Source organism: Paramisgurnus dabryanus, chromosome 24 (assembly GCF_030506205.2).
Source record: "Paramisgurnus dabryanus chromosome 24, PD_genome_1.1, whole genome shotgun sequence".
NCBI classification, from domain to species: Eukaryota; Metazoa; Chordata; class Actinopteri; order Cypriniformes; family Cobitidae; genus Paramisgurnus; species Paramisgurnus dabryanus.
This window is the reverse complement of record NC_133360.1, coordinates 4762623-4782169: the sequence shown is the minus strand read 5'-3', so window position 1 is coordinate 4782169 and position 19547 is coordinate 4762623. Positions and strand designations below refer to the sequence as shown.

General features: G+C 35.8%; 2 protein-coding genes across 4 annotated transcripts in view; one reads left to right on the top strand and one right to left on the bottom strand.

Moving 5' to 3' along the window:
* Positions 1–446: 446 nt before the first annotated feature.
* Positions 447–10646, top strand: LOC135721228 (SLAM family member 5-like). The gene is made up of 6 exons (XM_065243421.2): positions 447–614; positions 1496–1819; positions 1969–2253; positions 2381–2482; positions 3316–3383; positions 8642–10646. Exons 1-6 carry the CDS (start codon positions 566–568, stop codon positions 8690–8692), a joined length of 879 nt encoding a protein of 292 aa, XP_065099493.1. The 5' UTR covers positions 447–565; the 3' UTR covers positions 8693–10646.
* A 3675-nt stretch (positions 10647–14321) lies between these two features.
* The window catches only part of LOC135721229 (SLAM family member 5-like), a 38218-nt gene continuing 32992 nt past the window's right edge, over positions 14322–19547 (bottom strand). For all 3 annotated transcript variants that reach the window (XM_065243423.2, XM_065243424.2, XM_065243422.2), the window contains one exon: positions 14322–14482. In XM_065243423.2, coding sequence (XP_065099495.1) covers positions 14322–14482 — 161 coding nt within the window. The remainder of the gene's footprint in view (positions 14483–19547) is intronic.

Genomic DNA, 19547 nt, shown 5'->3' with positions numbered 1-19547 from the left:
TCAACTTTTTCATTCAAATTTTTCAAAATATTGATCTAATATGAAACAGAACATTTGATAAACATGAATTAGATTATTGAAAGAAAAGATAAATCATAAATTAAACTGAGATAAATCTGCATGCACTGTAAGGACCTGATGACTGAAGTGAACATAAATTCACCCCACTGTTAATAAATGCATCAAGATGTTTTATTAAAGTCTTGTTTGGATACAAAGCACCTCATTCTAATTGCTATATTGTTGTGATGATACAGTAAAAGAATTTATTTGTTTTGATATGATTACATATAAATACTGTAAACTCTCAAACCTTTCTTATGCTCTATTATTATAAGAATGAGACCATGTTACCAATCACACCGAAACATTTCAAACCCATTGACATTCAAACAGATCCTTATATTGAAAACCAGCCCTGCTTCAGACCTGGAAGTCAACACGCACGCTCAGACAGACCTCACAAACTGATGTTGTGTTAATCTCTATACAACCTGACTTTACATCACAACACCGTCAGATAAATTGCATTTTTTTATTTCAGACATCTGAACTGTTGAAGAAGATGTTTCTCATGTTTGTTTTTCTCTTTTTCTGCTTCACTTCTCTGGTTGGTAAGTTATAAATGTGTTTTATTACAGCTGATAGTAGAGAGTTACAACTTGATTTAATTCTCATATCATCAAAATCTAGTTTGGATGCTGTGATCTCACATAATGTAAATATTTATCAGCTAATACTCTTATCATTTCTTTTGACTTTATAGTTAAAAAAGAAGCTTTAAATGGAAATGTGATAAATCTTTTGTTTGAATACATAAATATAAACTACGGTTTAAAAGTTTTATCATCTTAAAAAAATCAATGCGAGACCTCAAGAAGCTCAGTGATAAAATGATAAGTGAACATTTCTGCAAAGTCATAGAGTGAATAATCAAATATAACTAAACTATAAGTATATATATATATATCATATATAAGTTTATCAATCACTAAATAATTCCTGTAGTTACATTTATGTTATTTCATAGTTTTGATGACTTTACAATAATGTTTCTCCTCGCTATTATAATTCACTTTAGATAAAAGCATTTAGGTAAATGCATAAATGTAAATATAAATGTACTATTATTATAAAATATGGACAAATATAAAACAAGTAACATGTGAGTGTGAATTTAGAGATTTATTTTTTTCCATACTGTTGAAGCTTTTAATAAAGTTCTGTATTTAAATGTTCCTGTAGCTCAACTGTTGTATTAGCTTTTTAAACAAATGCTGATAAAACTTAAATCACAATTAAATCGCTTTGAATAAAAGTGTCTGCCATATGAATAGATGTCATGTAGATGTAAAAAAAAAACATTTCTTTCAACGCTCACATTTTCAAATCTCTTTCAGAGTTGGCATTTGCTTTTCTTAAAGATTAAAAAGTTCAAATGAACTTTATTCAAACACTTTAATGAACTTTGATGTGAATGTGTTTGTGTGTTCAGGTGTGTTTGGTGATGAAGTGAAGTCAGTGATGGAGGGAGATTCTGTTACTCTACACACAAATATTACTGAAATAAAGAGAGATGATGTGATGGAGTGGAGATTTGGACGTCAAACGTCTACCATAGCTAAAATCATTAACGGTATTAATCAAGTCTCAGTATATGCTGATGTTCTTGATGGGAGATTCAGAGACAGACTGCAGTTAAATGATCAGACTGGAGATCTCACCATCACAAACATCACAACTCAACACAATGGAGATTATAATGTAACCATCACCAGCGCTACAGAGACCTCATACAGATTCAATGTTATTGTTTATGGTTAGTAAAGATTTACTGTTTGTCTTTTCTGTTATTTATTTTAGCATTTTACATTTTAACTATCATTAATACTCTTAAGAGTGTATCTTGCGTAATATTGATAAAATATATGCTTTTAAATTTTGTTTCTGTTCTCTGATGTTTTTCAGCTCATCTACCCGTTCCTGTCATCACCAGAGACTTTTCACAATGTTCATCATGTGTGTTGTTTTGTTTAGTGTTGAATATGAGAGATGTGAGTCTGTCCTGGTACAAAGGAAACAGTTTATTGTCCAGCATCAGTGTGTCTGATCTCAACATCAGACTCTCTCTACCTCTGGAGGTTGAATATCAGGATAACAACACATACAGCTGTGTACTCAACAATCCCATCACAAACCAAACTCAACATCTCAACATCACTCAACTCTGTCAGATGTGTTCAGATACAACAGGTGTGATTAATAGTGCTTATTCAATGAGCCAATTTGAGGTCAAGCCAACTGGTTTAGTTAAAGTAATGATATTCACTAAACTTAGATCAGATTCAGTTACAGTAGTATCTCTTATTAATCATTACAGGTCTCACCTTGATTTTGATCTGTTCTGGTTTTGGATTTCTGATGATTGTAGCTTCAGTACTGATATTCTGGATCTACAGAAAACACAAAAACACAGAACAAGGTAAAAATCAACTAGTACCAATAAAGCTGTACTGTACAGTAATAACTATTATAACCAATAATGACATAAAGATGAGAGTTTATTAGTATTGTGTCTGTATATTTCTTCCTTATTATTCTTTTTGTATCTTCTGCAGCCTACATAACTGTGTTCATACTTTAGGAACCATACAATATGAAATTCAAATGTTTATGAAATTCATTATGACTCAAATGTTCCCATACTAGATTTAAAGTCTCTATCTCAGTCTCTCTCCAAACTCCTCAAACTTTGCAAGTGTGGGGGCAAGATCTATTTTGCATATTCATACGTATGGTTTGAGCTGTGCAATTGAGTAGGTGTATATATATATATATATATATATATATATATATATATATATATATATATATATATATATATATATATATATATAAATGATTATGAATATTGATAACTAATGATTCTTTTAAACCATTTCATTGTAATGAAAGGTTGAAAGAATTCAGTCAAGTTAATGTTTATTATCTACAAAATCAAACAACTTTGCTGTTTGTTAACTACAAATGAACACATTAGCTGCTATGTTGTATTTCATTAATTTCATGTTTTATAAAATAAAGCAATACTTACAGTCATTTTCTTTGATGATTTAAATTTTAAACACAAAAAATATGTATTTTGTAATGTGATGAGCCACGGCACATGTGTGCATCAGTATAGCACCAACTCCACCTCATTTTGAGCCAGAAAAAAAACCTTGCATATTCTGCCTTGGTGCCCTTGGGCTTGACCCTGTAATTGCAGCTTAAGGCTTTAACTTTGAAATTTGTTCATTGTTGTTTTTGATACAGTTCATACCAATGGAGAGGAGATTACTTACGCAGATCCAACATTCTGTAAAAGAGCAGCACACAAACCGGTGAGATAATTCATGTTTATATAAATACCTGAAATCAAATAGCTTTATTAACACATATACGTACACACACATGCACACACAGACACACACACCAGGACCGTGGAGCAGCAGAGGGCCTCGGCTGTTGCTATCTGTCTTGTAAAGGTGGATTTACTACAGTGGTTCAGTCTGTAGGAATGCCGAAATGACTGAGAAATGTTAACAGCAAGATATTATAAAACTGTGTATTTCTGGTCAATTATCACCCTTCTGCAACCTATACCAACGACGGAAATAAGTGAAGTTATAATAGCAAAATATGTGGGAGAGCATTGATAGAATATAAATATATTGAATTGCAATATGTAGCGTTTAAGTATTAACACTAAATCAAAACTAAACAACAGATTTGTAAATGAAAAGGTTTAATAACGGCACTGACTTAAAGTTACAATTGAAATGGTTACACTATAAATGCATGAAATGGTACTTAATACAAACAATTAACTGTTTCCAATGTATGTGAGATATTACCTGATAAGATAGAGAACAGAGAAAGAAAGAAAGTTTAGAAGAGAGAATCACCATTAAGAACTGGAATCTTGGCCTAAAGGCCTAAACCCAAGAACTCAGGTAAAGAAGAAAAGCAGAGCGCAGAAAGCAAAAGGCAAATGCCAAAAGGCAAAAGCCCAGAGCTCATGAAAACCAATACCTTTATTCTCAATTCCTTGACCATGTGACTAAACCTAACATGATACATTCAAACTGACCAATCAGAAGACCACACCTTTAACCCCCACTGTATTGAATAAACAGCTGTGACAATAGTCTGTAAAACTATCAGTAAGCACAGGAATGCAGATGGTACAGTATGGAAATGGGAGTTGTGACAAAGTAATAAATTCCTATATTTTTAATCCTACAGTCTCATCCCTTATTACCCCCCCAAAAATACTTAAGGGGGCGACAGTCATCTTTGCCGTGGGTGCAGGCATGGTGGCGGCCATCTTGGGCTGGGCAGAGAGTTTAGAGTCCTACACAGCCATTTTGGCAAGGGTCTATGGAGCTTGGGAGTAGGGTGGCCATTCATGTCAATTCCGCCGGACACGTCCCTAACAGGATTTTGGGTGCGTTCTCCAGAAATCGCGTTGGTCGACTGATACGTCATCGAGGTTTAATATTTCGGGTTAAATTTCAGAAAAGCAACCGTTACATTTTAAGGTAAGAATGAAACTACAATGATTGTATTTCTTAAAAAAAAAAAATCTGAATGTTCTAATGTATTTTAACTGAAATGTGAGAACCTCGATGACGTATGTGGTCAAGCAACTCGACTTCCGGAGAACGCACCCGAAATCCTGTTTGGGACGTGTCCGGCGGAACTGGCACGAATGGCCACCACCATACTTGGGAGGGACCATTTTGGCTGACCTACAGGATACAGGGAACTCAGGAGTAATCATCTCAGCCTTTACAGGAAGCTCAGGGAACTCAGAAACAGGCCTTATGGGCAGGGCAGCAGAACTAATCAGGACATGACACATCAAGGAAATAGGGAATCTAGACACAAACAAGAAAATGAACTGTCAAAATAAAAGATATGAAACCAGGATTTTAAATAAAAGAGTGTATGGATAACTAAATGACCAGAATTTTAAGACCCCAGTATACGCAATTTATTGTATTCTGATATTAGTGAAGATAGAAAGGTGCTAGGCCATTAAAGACTTAATTGGTGATTAACAATATTTTTAAATTGTATGCGATATTTAACTGGTAACCAGTGTAAAGATGCCAAAATTGGACTTATGTGGTCATACTTCTTAGATCGAGTGAGCACTCTTGCAATGGCGTTTTGAACTAGCTGTATTGTTTACCTGATTTGTGTGACATCCCTCAAGTAACGAGTTACAATAGTCTATTCTAGAGGCATTTGATCCAGACAACATTTGGCGTATTTTTTAGATATTTCTAAGATGGGAGAATGCTGTGCGGCAGATGTTGGAGATATGACTATTGAAGGATAAATTACTGTCGAACACCACACCTAGGTTCTTGACTGTGGAAGACGGCACCACAGTCCAGCCATCTATGGGCATATTTTGTTTTGAGCGATTCAGTTTGATAACTCTGTCTTATTGGAGTTTAGCATAAGGAAGTTATTTGCCATCCAGTCACTGATATCACTAATACAGTCTGTTCGTTTAAAGAACTGGTGTGTTTTGTTAGGATGAGAGGAGATGTAAAGCTGGGTATCATCTGCATAGCAGTGAAAACCTATGTTAAGTTTCCTGATAATGTCATTTGGAGAAATTTAACCGGAGAGTGATATGACTCATTTACATGAACAAAGTGATATCGATTGGTTAGATATGATCTAAACCAGGCTAGCGCCGTACCACGGATGCCAACATAGTTTTCTAGTCTATTGAGTAAGATTGTGTGATCTATTGTGTCAAAGGCTGCACTAAGATCTTGTAATATAAGGATTGAGATTTCAGCACGATCGGATGTTAATAGGAGGTCATTTGTAACTCTAAGCAGCGCTGTCTCTATATGGTGGGGCCTGAATCCTGATTGGAACTTTTCATACGTACTATTATTCACTAAAAATGTGCATTATTGGGTTGCCACTACTTTTTCTAATATTTTAGAAAGAAAAGGTAGATTTGAGATTGGTCTAAAATTATTAAGTTCTCCCTGGTCACGGTGCTTTTTAATGAACAGTCTAACAACTGCCAGTTTGAAAGCTGTAGGAACGTATCTAGTGATGAGTAAATGATATTTGGTACTGGGTCTGACACTACAGGGAATACCTCTTATAATTATTTTGTGGAAAGGGATCTAATATATACTAATATATATACTAGATGATGATTTGGATGATTTTATTAATTTTCAGAGTTACTATTGTGGTAGCTTTAAATGACTCAATTTGTTCATGTGGTAATATAGTGTTCAACGTACTATTGGGTAAAATGATGGCTGCTTGCATAGCTTTAATATTTTCCCTAATAACCACAATTTTGTTACTACTGTGTTGGAGTTTAGTATCTGTTTGTTATTTTTTTCTAGTCAGTTTCGCAACTGTGTTAAAGAGGAATACAAGAATTATTTATTCGATGAGCTTGCTGAGATAGATAAATCTGGCGGTTTTTATAGCCTATCTGCAGTGTTGAACACTCTCTTTCCATGCAGCATGCCATATAACTTTGTGCTCCTCCAATTATGCTCCATTTTCTAGCTGCCTTTTAAGGACTGCGGGAATGATGATCATACCATTGTGGTGGCTTTTATCTTGAATAATACAATGTCCATCGTAAGTAAAGTGTGTAGAAACGTCCGAGAGAAAAAAGTCATAGCCCCCCCCCCTCGTTCAAATGTTCTGGTGCCGGGGCTGACTGATACCACACGTAAGCAATAATCACATAAGCTATAATCAAATACTAGGCTATAATTATAATGTATATAACAATGCTAATAAAGTTTTATTTATAATATATATATATATATATATATATATATATATATATATATATATATATATATATATATATATATATATATATACAGTCTTGTTCAAAATAATAGCAGTACAATGTGACTAACCAGAAAAATCAAGGTTTTTAGTATATTTTTTTTTGCTACGTGGCAAACAAGTTACCAGTAGGTTCAGTAGATTCTCAGAAAACAAATGAGACCCAGCATTCATGATATGCACGCTCTTAAGGCTGTGCTATTGGGCAATTAGTTGAATTAGTTGAAAGGGGTGTGTTCAAATAATAGCAGTGTGGCATTCAATCACTGAGGTCATCAATTTTGTGAAGAAACAGGTGTGAATCAGGTGGCCCCTATTTAAGGATGAAGCCAACACTTGTTGAACATGCATTTGAAAGCTGAGGAAAATGGGTCGTTCAAGACATTGTTCAGAAGAACAGCGTACTTTGATTAAAAAGTTGATTGGAGAGGGGAAAACCTATAAAGAGGTGCAAAAAATGATAGGCTGTTCAGCTAAAATGATCTCCAATGCCTTAAAATGGAGAGCAAAACCAGAGAGACGTGGAAGAAAACGGAAGACAACCATCAAAATGGATAGAAGAATAACCAGAATGGCAAAGGCTCAGCCAATGATCACCTCCAGGATGATCAAAGACAGTCTGGAGTTACCTGTAAGTACTGTGACAGTTAGAAGACGTCTGTGTGAAGCTAATCTATTTTCAAGAATCCCCCGCAAAGTCCCTCTGTTAAAAAAAAGGCATGTGCAGAAGAGGTTACAATTTGCCAAAGAACACATCAACTGGCCTAAAGAGAACATTTTGTGGACTGATGAGAGTAAAATTGTTCTTTTTGGGTCCAAGGGCCACAGGCAGTTTGTGAGACGACCCCCAAACTCTGAACTCAAGCCACAGTACACAGTGAAGACAGTGAAGCATGGAGCATGATATGGGCATGTTTCTCCTACTATGGTGTTGGGCCTATTTATCGCATACCAGGGATCATGGATCAGTTTGCATATATTAAAATACTTGAAGAGGTCATGTTGAAGAGGACATGCCCTTGAAATGGTTGTTTCAACAAGACAATGACCCAAAACACACTAGTAAACGGGCAAAGTCTTTGTTCCAAACCAACAAAATTAATGTTATAGAGTGGCTAGCCCAATATCCAGACCTTAATCCAATTGAGAACTTGTGGGGTGATATCAAAAATGCTGTTTCTGAAGCAAAACCAAGAAATGTGAATGAATTGTTAAAGAATCATGGAGTGGAATAACAGCTGAGAGGTGCCACAAGTTGGTTGACTCCATGCCACACAGATGTCATACAACTAAATATTAGTTTAGTGATTCACAGGATTGCTAAAACCCAGAAAAAAAATGTTTGTACAAAATAGTTTTGAGTTTGTACAGTCAAAGGTAGACACTGCTATTTTTTTTTTGAACACACCCCTTTCAACTAATTGCCCAATTGCACAGCCTTAAGAGCGTGCATATCATGAATGCTGGGTCTTGTTTGTTTTCTGAGAATCTACTGAACCTACTGGTAACTTGTTTGCCACGTAGCAATAAAAAAATATACTAAAAACCTTGATTATTCTGTGTTGTGAATTAGCTGTAAAGTTTTTGTGAAAAGTTAAAAAACAAATGCAAAATGTACACAATTATTAGTGAATTAGACCCATTGTTTTTAGTTGTAATTAATGCATACAGAACAATCTTATTCTAAAAATAGATTAGGAATGATTTAATGAATTGATTATGTGTGTTTTTATGTGTACAGAGATCTGCAGTAGAGGATGATGTGGTGTATGCAGGAGTCATGAGACGATAAACAAACTCTCCGTGATTCACAACTCAACATTCAGCCATTTGTCTCATCTTCAGTTTCTATTTTATCTTCAGATTCTGACTGTTTGTGAGTTTAAAGTATTTCCTGAACAGAGTTTGTGCATAAAATTACATTTGAGATGTCTGTCTTCTCTCTTGCTCCAAATCAGTCACTTCCTTCATTAAATTTAAAAAAAGCATAAATAACATGTTACAAGCTAAAATGCAACTACAGGACAACAATTCACCTATTATTAAATAATGTTAATTAGATAGCAGTTTAATAAAAAGACAGTACTGTAAAACATTATCAGAAAGACAAAGATTAAAAAGTATTTCTGGTATTTTATTTTTGTCACTGAATGCTTGTGACAGTTTAACAGCTTCATTTCTGGGTTAAAGCAAATGCTGATGTGGAAAGAAATGTGGGTTTGGTCTGTTGGTGGACATGAGATATATTTGACTGTTTGTGGTTAATGTCTATATGTATCTGTATTTGAGAGGTGTGATCAGTGTGTGTAGGTTTGTGTGATGTGTGAATATCGTGTGGTTCTTCTTTTAATGTCTTTACCTTATCTTTCACTTTACACAAAACAGCTTTACACAAAAATAAAGTACTTACCTCATTAATACTAACGTTTGAAAAATAAAAGAATCAATCAAACAGTGATATTACTATATGGTATTATTATATGAATATCAAATATAAAAACTCATATGCAAAGACATGCATTTATGTTATTTATCAGTGATTTAAAAGGGGACACAGCACTACTCCAGGGGGGCCGTGGCCTGGGTTAAATCAAATTATGATGTTCATATGGCATTTTAGTTCACTATCAAGAGTCCTCCCCAAAAAGGAGTACAAAAATTAATCAAAACAATGGGTAAGGAGAGATGCCCACTGAAAGACATGAGAACATATTGTTTTACTACAAATTCCTGTTCAAATTCAAGTGTTCAAATGTTGAATTTATTGATGGTTATTGAAAAAAAAAACTCAGAGTCTTAGTCATTCCCATTCATTTCCTGTGGGTGCCAAAAATGTGCAATAACAGCTTAAGGAGTGTTTTAATTTCAACAATTTAACAATGTTCAATAAAGTCCAGTTTTTTGGGTATGCTTATGTGGCAAACTTAAAAAAGTGAGCCTTTTAAGTTTTCTACTGATCAGATTAAGAGAAAAAAGTTAAAATCAAAAATAATTTTGCCCAAATTTGTTCCCAACATCAATTGAAGATTAAACAAATTATTTGATCCACATTTTAATTCTACAGTAAATGTAGATTAACTTCAATCTTTCAAAACTTCAAAAATGAAATTCTAAATTAAATTTCAGATCAATTTTTAACTTGCAACTTGAATCTACAATTAAGTTGTTCTGCCAATATTAAAAACGCCTAAATAACTGATCTCAAGATTTGCTTTGCTTCAGTGGTTTAGAGCAGCATGTCAATGTCAAAAATATTAAATGTGGCGATTAATTAGATACTAGCCAATGAGAGCGAGACTAAGTATTCACAGAAGCCAAATATGAATTCAGTTTAAATGTGAAAGAGAGCATTGTTTGTTTGTTTAATGCCATATATAGCTTTATTCATGGGCAGAATTGGTTAATCTACACACAGGTTGCAGAAGAACAATTTGGCATCTCCAATTCACCTACAATGTAACTCTATGCTTAACCACCACTGTTGAAGAAACTAACTAGCTAGACTAGCTGTTTCCCAAAACATAGTAACTCTGATGCACATGTTGTTCAAAAAATGCTGGTTCAGCATGCTTAATGACTCATAACATCTATTAATAAGGTCAAATTAAAGGTAGTTTCTGTAAATAACGAACATGAAATTTGACAACTACTTTTCTCCTATTTATGTTCTCCATTGTTTTGTGTTATTTTTTTGATGTTTCTTTCAATCACAAATTCTCACATCACTCCAGGGTTGAATAATTATGATGAAAATAAAAATACTGAGCAATGGCATTAACTGTGTTTATTTTTTATACAAGAGCCACACAACATGAACATTTTCAACTGACCTACTTAATTGTAAACATAAAGGGATAGTTCACTCATGAATTAAAATTTGGTTATCACTAGACTTCCATAGTAGAAAAACACATTTGTGACCCATCACGGAAACCATTGACACAAGTCGACAGCACAACTTTCAAGAAAATGAGAAAGAAAGGTTTTTTTTCAAAATGTGTGATTTTCGTTTTTTTTACAGAATCTGTTGGTTGAGATCACAAAGAAGCCTCTCCATGTTTGAGAAAGCAGTTTTTTGTATATTTAAAAGCGTATATTTTGCGGTTGAAATCGGCTTGTTTTTCCGGAGATTCTAGCGTGCAGCCGGGGGCGTCATTGTCTGTGTGTATATTTACATACTATATAAGCTTGTGTTTTCGCCTCCGCCCCCAAATGGAACAGCATGACTACTAAATAAGGATAGTTCGCCCAAAAATGAAAATAATGTAAGTAATGACTCACCCTTATGTCGTTCTAAACTCTGAAGACCTCCGTTCATCTTAGGAACACAGTTTAAGATGTTTTAACTTTAGATTTAGTCCGAGAGCTTTATGTCTCCTCCATTGGAAATCTATGTACGGTTTCATGTCCAGAAAGGTAATAAAAACATCATCAAAGTAGTCCATGTGACATCAGTGGGTCAGTGAGATTGTGGTGAAGCATCGAAAATACAGTTTGGTCCAAAAATAGCAAGAATTACGACTTTATTCAGCATTGTCTTCTCTTCCGGCTCGAGCGTGAAGTCACGTGACTGTAGTGACGCAGCTGCCCTGTTCCTCAGACATGTTTGCTTAGTTTTATTTATTTTTTCAAACTTATAGCGTGCGTCTCCCCAGACTGTAAATGAAGCTTGGGCGCACAAAACAAAAGAAAGATAAAGAAGCTGGGGCGGAACAAATAACAGTCAGCCGCATCGTACGTCAGCCGCGTCACTGACTTTATGGGGCGCCGCAGTCGGATGACGTCAAAGTACCGTGAGAGCTCTTCGAGAAATCTTACGGAGTAGTTTAATTTCGACTCGCTCTCGCGGTACTTTGACGTCTTGCAGCGCAGCATGAAGTCAAACTCATAAGTTACACAGAGATCGTTGAACTCTTTATATAATTGGCTACATGTTTTGTCAATCAATATTTTCCATGAAGTCATTGGCAGATGGAGGAACGAGCGAGAGATTGGTTACATCCCTAAAGGATATCACATTTTCGACGGCGCTGTTTGGATTATCTATATTATACTACCTCCCTATTTTAAATACAAACTTTGAAGGCGGGTTCATGTGTTTAACAGAACGTAAATTACCGGAGTGTAATCTCATATACCTTTAAATGTTACGATGTAAATCAGGGTTCCCCAAATCTTACTCTGGAGGGCCGGAGCACTACAGAGTTTAGGTCCAACCCTAATCAAACTTACCCACCTGTGATTTTCTAGTGATCATGAAGACCTTGATTAGCTTGCTCAGGTGTGTTTGATCAGGGTTGAAGCTAAACTCTGCAATGCTCCGGCCCGCCAGTGTAAGATTTGGGGAACCCTGATGTAAATAGTCCTCAGATTGTTTATTATATTCTATTACCAGACATTCATGCGAAATCTGATGTAAACAATAGATTATATATCTATATTTCACGGATTATACGCATTTGTGGACAAAAATGGTCATTGGATGAATTACACATCTGAAACAGACTGGATTCAACATGTGATCCCCACAAAGGTAAAAAGTCCTGTTTATTTTTGAATGTTGTCATCCGGACTTCTTTCACTAAATACTACATATGATGCTAGAACATCTGTATCTCAAAACGGCTTTACAGGGCGTATGGCTTAGCTAAATGAGATGTAAATGAGCCCTATTGTCTCCCCCAGCTGGAAAAGAGAGTCCCTGTCGTCTCTATTTTCTCGGTTTGAGTTTTTCTGAGTTCCTAAATTCAAATGGCCACAACTTCTCCAAATCTTATCAGATTTCCATGTGTTACACATCGTTGGAAAGCTTAGAAACTTTCAGAATCTGTGAATAACTCAAAATGGCCCAGATCCGACTTGTGTCCCTACTTTCTGTGACTGGTCACATATAGAAGAAGGAGCCAGCCTCTAGCGGCCAGTTGATAAATTGCAGTTTAAATCACTTCTGTATTCCGGCTTCATCAGAGAGATCAGAAGGTTGCCCCTTGAAACAGACGCACTGCAAATCATAAACACACACCCAGAGCAGTGTGCAGCTATTACTGCAGCGCCCAGGGAGCAACTGGGGTTAAGGTGACTTGTTCAAGGGCACCACAGTCGCAACCTGCCAGTATTGTGATGAATTATGAAGATGATTTTTTGATAAATAATAAGCACACAATTAACCAGGCCCAGCGCCAGAGTTGTGCACCCATATGTGATATTGAAAAATACAAAATTATCACCATAATTTAATGTGGGGGAAATGCTGTGCTCAGAACTTGACAAATGGAAAATTAATGTCTATATAATGCTTTGAATGTTTACTTTTAAATTAAGTAAGTGAAATCAAAAACAAATATTCTCATTTTGTGTAAACTGTATGAGAAAAAGTATGTCAAGGTATAGGTCTTTCTCCTGTTACTTCATTATTTGAAATGAGCTGAGATCGCCACACCCCCACGCCATTTTTAATTCTAAATCAATATATTGTTTTATGTTTTATGTGAATGAGTACGAAAAATGATTTTCATTCTTTCATTTTCTAGACTACTAGATCCTGTTTTGAAAAGTCTTGTGAAAAAATGTTTAGTATGGGTTTTTTCAAATGTAGCTTTTTCAAAAACCATGCATAAACATTTTTGACAAAAAAATACAAACATGTACATACACGTTGCACATTTATCCGTGAAGTCACATACTAGAATCAAGATTAGTTCAGAGGACATTCTGTATCATAGCACCCCCAACGAATCAGCTAATGCTCCCAAGCAAACGGCAACAGTCTGCATTTTCAGAAGAGAGCATTGTGTTTTTAGCCAAGATTAAATGCTACAGTATACACTAAAATAATAAAGCCTTCTTTAGATATTATAATGGTATGCCGGCAGAAGACAGGTTGTCTTAATAAGCTAACTGTTAGCAATGAGGTGATGTTTTCTGACCTGGACTCACTTTTGGATCTGGGAAAGGTATACAGTGCCCAGACAGCATCATACAAATCTCCTGCATGAAATTTTGTATTTTGAGGTAATGACACGCCATATAATATCAATATTGTTCAATGTTTCTTTCGGTATTATAGACAAGCATGCAGCAAGGACACAAAACAAAGCTATACAAAACATGCGCTACTCAACTTTAATACTAACATCGGACTGCATGTTTGTCAGTATGAATCTCTTCTTATTTTAATTCTTATTTAACTTTATATTTAGTGTATTTAATGCAATTTAATTACATATATATGAGCCATGAGCCTTGATAGTTTTCCTAGTAAATGATGAAAAAAAAAATCTTTTTTGGGTGAACTATCCCTTTAAATTCATAAAAGTAAAATGAATATGTAAAATATATCACAGGTCAAAAAAACTCAAAGATAGTGGAAAATATGTTTCCAAGTTATATTAAACTTTAAAGGAACTAAAATGTAAAATGTATCAGTGATGGCCTGATGGTGTCTGTGATCTTTTCTTCTCTTTATCTTTGCTAGAGTTGTCATAAATATCATAAACCAAAACAGCAATAGTAGCCACACCCACCAAAGCAGAGATGACGAATCGGATCACAGCTTCAGGACCATAACAACAGCAAAAACATTCTAAGGGAATAAAAGAACAACATGTTTGTTTTAACAATAACTAAATTTACCAGCATTTCACATGAAAAGAAAACAAGAAATACAAAGGTGCACAGTCTGATCCTCATCTGCTGAACCCCATTTCTTTAAACATAATTTAATCCAGATCATCTGGCCCAAATCTGCAGCTATGTGAATATTCAATTATATTCGAGCTATTCGATTAAAATGGTAATGTAAAACTATTCTCCGCTGTAAATTAATTGTGTGCTCAATTTTCCCCTGGAAAACATGAACCATTGCTGAGTGAGGGGTATTTTTTTTACCCATTTGATTTCACAAAAATAGGTAAGGAAGATTATTATACACACACACACACACACACACACACACACACACACACACACACACATAAATGTTTCAGTTGTTTACATCAGGGGCGTCACTAGGCTCTTTTTAGGGGGGCTTCCCTAAAATTCTGTCCAGCCCCCCTAAACATTTTTTTGATTCATTAATTTGTGATCGCTTCAGTCCCCTATAAAAACTCTTTAGAAAAGGCGGCTTGCTGCGTCAAGTTTCGGCTCCTCCCCTGATCTGAGTCCGCATGGATTTAGCGCGGTTTTCAATCCGCAGGGGGGCCGAGCAGAGCGAACATCAGTAGTACAGGGCGGACTGGCCATCTTGACCTGGCGGCTGTTCTAACCTGCCGTGCAGTCAGCTCGTATACGAGTCAGTCAGTCGCGGTGCGAAAATGCCACCACATGACCTAACGGCGGCAACCCACTGCTTTTTGGCTTTATCTAACAAATATGCAGCGCAAAGGAGAAGCAGAGAGAGACAGACGCAGCGAGATGCTGCAAAATCACAGAAATATTCACCAAGAAGGGAGCAGGTCAGTCAAGTTACCAGTAAAAGCACACATCTATATTGCTCAGTGTTTCCGCTATATACATTCAACTGTGGCGGCCCGCCACTCCTAAAACATCCCCGCCACGCCTGCGGTTGTGGATAGAAGGGATACAGCAAACGAAATCTCGTTGGATGAGCACTGTTTTATCCTAATCCTTTAACCAAACCCAACTCTAAACACAAAATTTCACACGATTGTAGGATGTATTTGTATCCAATTTAGTCAGAACCGCTGTTTTCATCCTAATAATCCTACCTCCAAATCTAATCCTTAACTTTTCGGCATTTGCTGTATCCCTTCTAGACAAAACCCACAGCGTCAGCTCGCAAAAAAGCTATCGAAATGTCCGCTCTGCGAGACTGGCTGTCTAGAAATAAATTCCTTTCTGGATTTGCGTTGTTCACTTATTTATAAATAAATCTCCTAAAATATCATAATTTCCATGGGTTTAGTTTCATGCACAAATAGATTTAAATCAACAGAGGATTATTAAGCTACGTTTCTGTTTTGAGAAATAATAATAAAATAAATAAGCCTATACGAAAGATGTTGCATTTAAATAATTATTAAATTGACAAAACGAATTAAAAATTATTTGAGTTTCTATTCTTTTTTGTGACGCGCTCTAAAACCAAACCAGCAGAAAGCACGTCATGTTTTTAATGATTATAAATAAGCACAAGGTTTTCTCCTTATTGTGAGTTTACACAAATAAAAATACATCATTTGAAGTTTCGAATGTTGTTTTACTTTTATCTTTATGACTATAAATTTAGGGTAATTTAAGTTGCAAGGTCATCACGCGTATGCTGTTCACAGGCGCATATACACGGACCCAGCGCGGGGCTGCGAGAAAAGACATTATTAAACTTTCGATTTAACATATTACGAGTTTTTTGGACATTCATTTGTAATCACTGTACTCATATTATCAACTTATCGGGCCATTAGTTATTCAGTATAGGCTATAAGCGCAGCGCACTGCTGAGCGCTCAGCTGTCAGTCAATCGTCTGTGCTTTAGATCGACACTCACAAAGTTTCACATTAAATGATAAGATATTTGTCTAAAAACAAAAGGCTAAATACTGAATACTACTTATATGCGACTGCAAGACATTAATAGTCGAATCTGTTTGTAAGGAAACTTACATTATTCCCGTGGAAGAGAAGAACGTTGGTAATAGAAACTTGAGGCAGACGGTGAGACTGTTTTATCTGTTTTCAGACGAAACAGCAGGGTCGGGGTACCCGCGGGTGAACCGCATAATATTTGATCTAACGGGTGTAATAGGCTATTCGCGTGTCATTTGTGTTGTAGATGCAGGGACTCAATAGACAAGAGTAAAATGCGGGTCTAACATCCAAGACCAAAATTCGACTCGTTTTTAAATGTCCCGTGCTTATTTGTGTTTAAGATCTGTCTGAAGACCGGTAAAGGTTTATATTTAACTGCGCGATTTGCGGTGTGACCGGCTCGGGGTCACAGTCTTTATGTCAAATGGTACGGGTGTGAAATAAAATTGCTGCTGATGTCGGATAACTGGTCGGTTGTTCTGTCAATCACAGCGGTGCGGATTATCAAACAGGACTGCATGACTTTGTAACAGCTCTGTACGCTAAACACGAGGACGAACTTGCAATGCACACTACATTAAAACTATAATGAAATATCCGAACTACGTACGTAGCTGTGTAACGTTTTTTTAAGAAAATACAGTTTATATCAAACATAGAAAAGCAATATGCTATAAATATAAGGAAAAGTACATTACAGCGTGAAAATTATAAAAAAATACATGTTAGTTACTGTAGCCTATATTCTACATTAATTTTTTTTTACATTTATAATCCTCATGGGCGCCCCCTGCCGCCACAGCTGAAAAAAATCCTAGAGGAAACACTGTTGCTGATTAACGTTACAGGTTTAAATCAGATGCTGGCGTGATGCATTGCTTTATGTTGTTGTTCTGAAGGCATCAGGCAGATCATTTCATGCAGCGAAATACCAGGTGATTGTGAAGTGTATCCTTTTATAAAACTTGTTTTTTTGTGGAAAAACTGGATCAAACGTGCAAATCGAGCTTTAAATGGGCATTTCACCTTATATTTGCAGTAAAATAACTTTTTTAAATCTAATACTATAAGTAAAATATAGCTTATTAAATATGTTTGTTTCATTTCTTTAAAATATTAATATTTCAACATTTCAACTTCTTCCTTTTAAAAAGTGTAAGGCACCTGTGTATTTGTCTTTGGTATGGTAGTATAATGTGTATTCCTAGTAAGTTTTTGAGGGTTCAACGTGGTATTTTTAATATTAGTTTGGCTTGGTTTACCTATCTTAACATTTTAAACAATACTAAAACGTATCAACAAGTAAAATAAAATAAAACAACAAGTAAAAGAAAAAAGTTTTGATTAAACTATATCAGAAAGTAAGTACCCATCCAGATTGTTTTATCCATTGTGGTAGCCCTTGCTTATAAAAAGGTTGGAGACCCCTGACCTACAGTATAGACATAGGGGCTGTTTCCCAAACAGGGCTTAAGTCTTGTTCAAGACTAAAATGCCTGTTTGAGTTTTAGTTCTTAATTAAAAGTAGCTTGCACTAACATATCTTAAAATACATCAGTCACATTGTTTTGTCTCAAGATGGACACCTGTAATATTTTTGTAAGGTATGCTTGTAAAAACTACATAAACATCCTAATATAACTAAGGCCTAGTCCTGGCTTAATCTAAACCCTGTCCTGAAAACCAAATCATACTGCATCTTGACAACTCAGTATTAAGGTAGATCACTTGTTGGTCACTCCCCTTTTCTATATTTTAGATCTGTATAATTCCCAGATTAACACAGTGGCTATCAACTAATAATATTAACCTATAAGATTAGCAAATCCGGTTTATGTTTACATTTATGTTAACACACACATTTATCTTATTTTCTGGTTAAAAGTTCATTTTGTCAAAAAAATCCTTAGCTAAGGTTTCTATGTGAGCATAGAAATGCAAAGAGTAAAATGATGTGTTTGTACTGGAAATGTGTATGTGTATTTGCACAGTGAATAATGAATCAGGAAGTCTTCATTGTAAAAAATCTCCATTCCCAAATGAAAATTTTCTAGTCCCATATATGACACAGGGAATACAATGGAATAGTGGATTGCAATAAGGTTAGTAGTATACAACCTAATAGTTAAATAATATTTTTTTAATCATACCCTTACTGGGGGCTGAGCCCCCCTAAAATAAAAATCCTAGAATCGCCCCTGGTTTACATGATGTAAAGTCAACGTGTTATAAAATATTTGCAACTTATTGACTAAATTAGCCTTTCGCCCCCCTTAGTTATTGTGTTGCTACGTCCGACAAACAAATGACCAGACAGAAAGAGGTATACCCGTGCGTGTGAGTGAGCTTTTTTGGGGCAATACATCCGCGATATCCTCCAGATTGAGGCAAAAGGGGCTATATTTGTTCAAATACAAGGGTATGTTAGCTAGCTAAACCTACATTTGGGTCAAAGCCATTCAAAGCCAACTAACATTGCTGTTTTGAGAATATCAAAATATTCTAGGTTTTCCGTTCAATTCAAACTTAAATTAGAGAGTAGGTTAACATTCTGGCAATTATATTCATGGTAATCATAAATTTGGTCCAATTTGTGTTCTTGCCTCTAGTTAGTAGTTCTGGACAACACTGTAACTAGTTAGCTGTAAGCCTTACCCTTGACCAGACGTATTTATGCTTTGTAATGTTCGACACATTTAACTGGGAGTGGGGCCGTCCACACGGTTTTATCCATTGGAGGCACCGCTCACGTTGTGTTTTCGGCTTTGGGAATGGAAAGAACACAACTCCTCCAGACAATCTCTCGGGGGATCTAGTGTCCGATTTACAAAAGCCGTGGGCGCACGGCTTTACCATCTTGTTTGGAGTTAATGTTTGTCGGACCTGCTCACATAGTAACGGTTGCTATGATGTGTGATTGGACAATGGCCGTTTTGGGGGAGGGGCCGGCGAGAGGTCATTTATTCATTTAGCTGATGCTTTTATCCAAAGCAACTTACAATTGCTATGTCAGGGGTCACACGCCTCTGGAGCCCTCATAAACTTGCCCTCTTGCTCAGGGACACAATGGTGTGTCACAATGGATTCGAACCCAGGTCTCT

Excerpts from the sequence above, each read along its gene's own strand:
- LOC135721228 (XM_065243421.2), top strand. The coding sequence starts at position 566 with ATGTTTCTCATGTTTGTTTTTCTCTTTTTCTGCTTCACTTCTCTGGTT. Across the intron at positions 1,820-1,968 it reads ATTCAATGTTATTGTTTATG|CTCATCTACCCGTTCCTGTC; the intron begins GTTAGTAAAGAT and ends GATGTTTTTCAG. Across the intron at positions 2,483-3,315 it reads ACACAAAAACACAGAACAAG|TTCATACCAATGGAGAGGAG; the intron begins GTAAAAATCAAC and ends TTTTTGATACAG.